Here is a 2,817-nt window from a genome sequence, read left to right as displayed (position 1 = left end):
TGGCTGTGGCGTAGACCGGCAGCTGTAGCTCTGATTCAACCCCTGGCCTGGGAACCTCCATATATGCCATGGGTACAGCCCTGAAAAAAAGACAAAAAACAAAAACAAAAAAAGAAAAGAGAAAAGCAAGGCGATGTGTATGTTGCCTGCGTGTACACATATATATGTAAATTTTTCCTTTTTGCCGCCCCGTGGCATGTAGAGATCCCGGAAAAGGGATCAGATCCCAGCCTTAGTTAGGACCTAAGTTGCAGCTTCAGCAACCCCGATCCTTAACCCACTGTGTCGGACCTGGGGATGGAACCTGCGTCCCAGCTCTCCCGAGACACCACCAATCCCATTGCACCACAGCGGGAACTCCTCACTTTCTTTAATATGGGACTTTTAAGTAATTTTTGTGTGTGATATGGACGGAAAAAGGTCACATTTAAAACTAGCATGTTTTTATTTCTGCACCTTCACTCTTTTACAGTGTGTGGTGGTTAATATATCAGGGAGTCTGTTGCTCATGATGACTTTTGATGCTACTGGGGCCATTTCTGAAGCATTCATTTGATCATTTGATCATTTGAAGTGGGCCACTTGGCAAAATTTCAATAGATGGTTGTCGGGAATAGACAACAATTGCTTCTTAGATTTTCATTTCATTAAATTTGTCGCTAACCACCAAAAGGCAATAGGGCAGTGTTCATTAGCCTGCCTGGTCTATGGAAGGGCACTGGGGGCTTCAGGAGGAAAGTGTTGCCAGCCTGAATTAAACTGTTACCTCTTGTCACCTCATCTAATATTTGGCATGCAAACTGTTTTGATTTCTTTTTCGTTGACGGGGTTGCACTCCAAGGAATGCTGCTCTGGATCAGGGTACACTTCCATCCTACAGGCGAGGTGTCTGTGTTTTTATACCAAAACAACACGGTAAAGTCAGAGTTCCCTAGTGGCTCAGTGGATTAAGAATCCAGCGTTGTCACTGCTGTGGTGCAGGTTTGATCCCCGGCCTGGGGAAATTTGAACGCCATGGGTGTGACCTTTTTTTAAAATAAAAAGAATACCTTGTGAGAGAATTTCCTCCGTCAAGGCAATTAACACATCCCTCACCTAACACGTTGACCTTTTCTTCTTTGTTCTTTTTTTTTCTCTTTCCTTTTCTTTTTAGGGCCACACCCTCAGCGTGTGGAAGTTCCCAGGCTAGGGGCCGAATCAGAGTTGCTGTAGTCGGTCTACGCCACAGCCACAGCAATACAGGATCTGAGCCACGTCCGCAACCTACACCACAGCTCACAGCAACGCCAGATCCTTGACCCACTGAGCAAGGCCAGGGAGCAAATCCAAATCCTCATGGATACTAGTCGGGTTCATAACCCACTGAGCCACAACGGGAGCTCCAACCTTTTTTTCTTTTCAGTGAGAACATTTAAGTTCTACTCTCAGCTTTTTCTTTTTAATGCTTTAGGAGTGGCCTTTTGTTTAAAAAAAAAAAAAATGGTCAGGGAGTTTCCGTTGTGGCTCAGTGCTAATGCGCCTGATTGGGATCCATGAGGATTCGAATTCGATCCCTGGCCTGGCTCAGTAGGTTAGGGATCTGGCGTTGTCATGAGCTGTGGCATAGGTCGCAGATGTGAGTAGGACCTGGCGTGGCTGTGGCTGTGGCATAGGCCGGCGGCTGCAGCTCCCATTCGACCCCTAGCCTGGGAACCTCCATGTGCCACAGGTGCATCTGTCAAAAAGAAAAAAAAGAAAACGAAAGAAAAAGGTCATGCTTGAACTTTCGAAGGGAAATAAGATGATCTGCCTTTTGTGTCTTTGTGTGCTCCAGAAACCTCCACCAGACAGCCTCCTGTGTCCTGAGCGTCAGCGCCTGACCTGCTGCAGAGATGAGAGCTTCCGAGTGGATGCGGGGGCTGGTCGTCCTCGCCTCTCTGTTTTCGGCCTGTTCCGGACAGAACCCAATGACCGTGCTGTGCTCCATAGACTGGCTCACAGTCACGGTTCACCCCTTCCTGCTGAACAATGACGTGTATGTGCACTTTCACGAGCTGCACTTGGGCCTGGGTTGCCCTCCCAACCACATCCAGCCCCATGCCTACCGGTTCACCTACCGCGTGACGGAATGTGGCATCCGGGCCAAGGCCGTCTCTCAGGACATGGTTCTCTACAGCACCGAGATGTACTACGCGTCCAAGGGCACCTCGTCCAAGTACGTGATCCCGGTGTCCTGCACCGCCCCGCAGCGCTCCCCGTGGCTCACCAGGCCCTGCTCCAGGAAAGCGGCCGGCGAGGGAGTGCCCACGGCCGCGGCGGGGGAGCCCTGCTACGACGTGTTCACCTTGTCTCAGGCCGGCCGAAGGCCCACCTGCCACTGTCCGCCCTATGTCTTCAGTGCAGGCGGGCGTACTTAGCCCCGCGGGCCCAGGCGGGGGCTCGGGAGGGCCACCTGTGCAGTAGTCTTCCTTCCTTTATACTTCTGACGATGAATCTCTTCTCTCGGGTGATCTGGCTGAGTCCAGGGATCCCCGGGCTTGGGGGGCTCCTGTACTTGCCCTTTCTGAAATTGGTATGTACTAGGGACTAATCCGTGCTCTTGTGGCCCTCTTATGGGTAGCCTGTGCTAATCTCATGAATAAAGCTTTTGGATATTTTGTGTAGCTTTCCTAAGAGAGAAAATAAATTTCTGATGGCATGAAAATACCCGCTGGGCATTTTCATTTCATAAACACATGCAGAGCTGTGACTACGGGCCAGGCGTCATTCGAAGTGCCTTACACGTATTACCGCCTGGTCCCTTCACTCTGGGATGACCTCTCTCTCCCTTAAGGTCCC

General features: G+C 50.5%; 1 protein-coding gene across 1 annotated transcript; it reads left to right on the top strand.

Moving 5' to 3' along the window:
• The first annotated feature begins 1,829 nt into the window (after positions 1–1,829).
• Positions 1,830–2,617, top strand: PLAC1 (placenta enriched 1). The gene has a single exon (XM_047765835.1). The coding sequence runs from the start codon at positions 1,872–1,874 to the stop codon at positions 2,394–2,396; it is 525 nt and encodes a 174-aa protein (XP_047621791.1). The 5' UTR covers positions 1,830–1,871; the 3' UTR covers positions 2,397–2,617.
• Positions 2,618–2,817: the final 200 nt, after the last annotated feature.

The sequence above is a fragment of the Phacochoerus africanus genome, chromosome X (assembly GCF_016906955.1).
Source record: "Phacochoerus africanus isolate WHEZ1 chromosome X, ROS_Pafr_v1, whole genome shotgun sequence".
In the NCBI taxonomy this organism is placed as follows: Eukaryota; Metazoa; Chordata; class Mammalia; order Artiodactyla; family Suidae; genus Phacochoerus; species Phacochoerus africanus.
Note: the sequence above shows the minus strand (reverse complement) of the source record. Positions and strands in the feature narration are given on the sequence as shown.

Bases quoted from the DNA above. Each gene is read 5' to 3' on its own strand.
- PLAC1 (XM_047765835.1), top strand. From the start codon at position 1,872: ATGAGAGCTTCCGAGTGGATGCGGGGGCTGGTCGTCCTCGCCTCTCTG.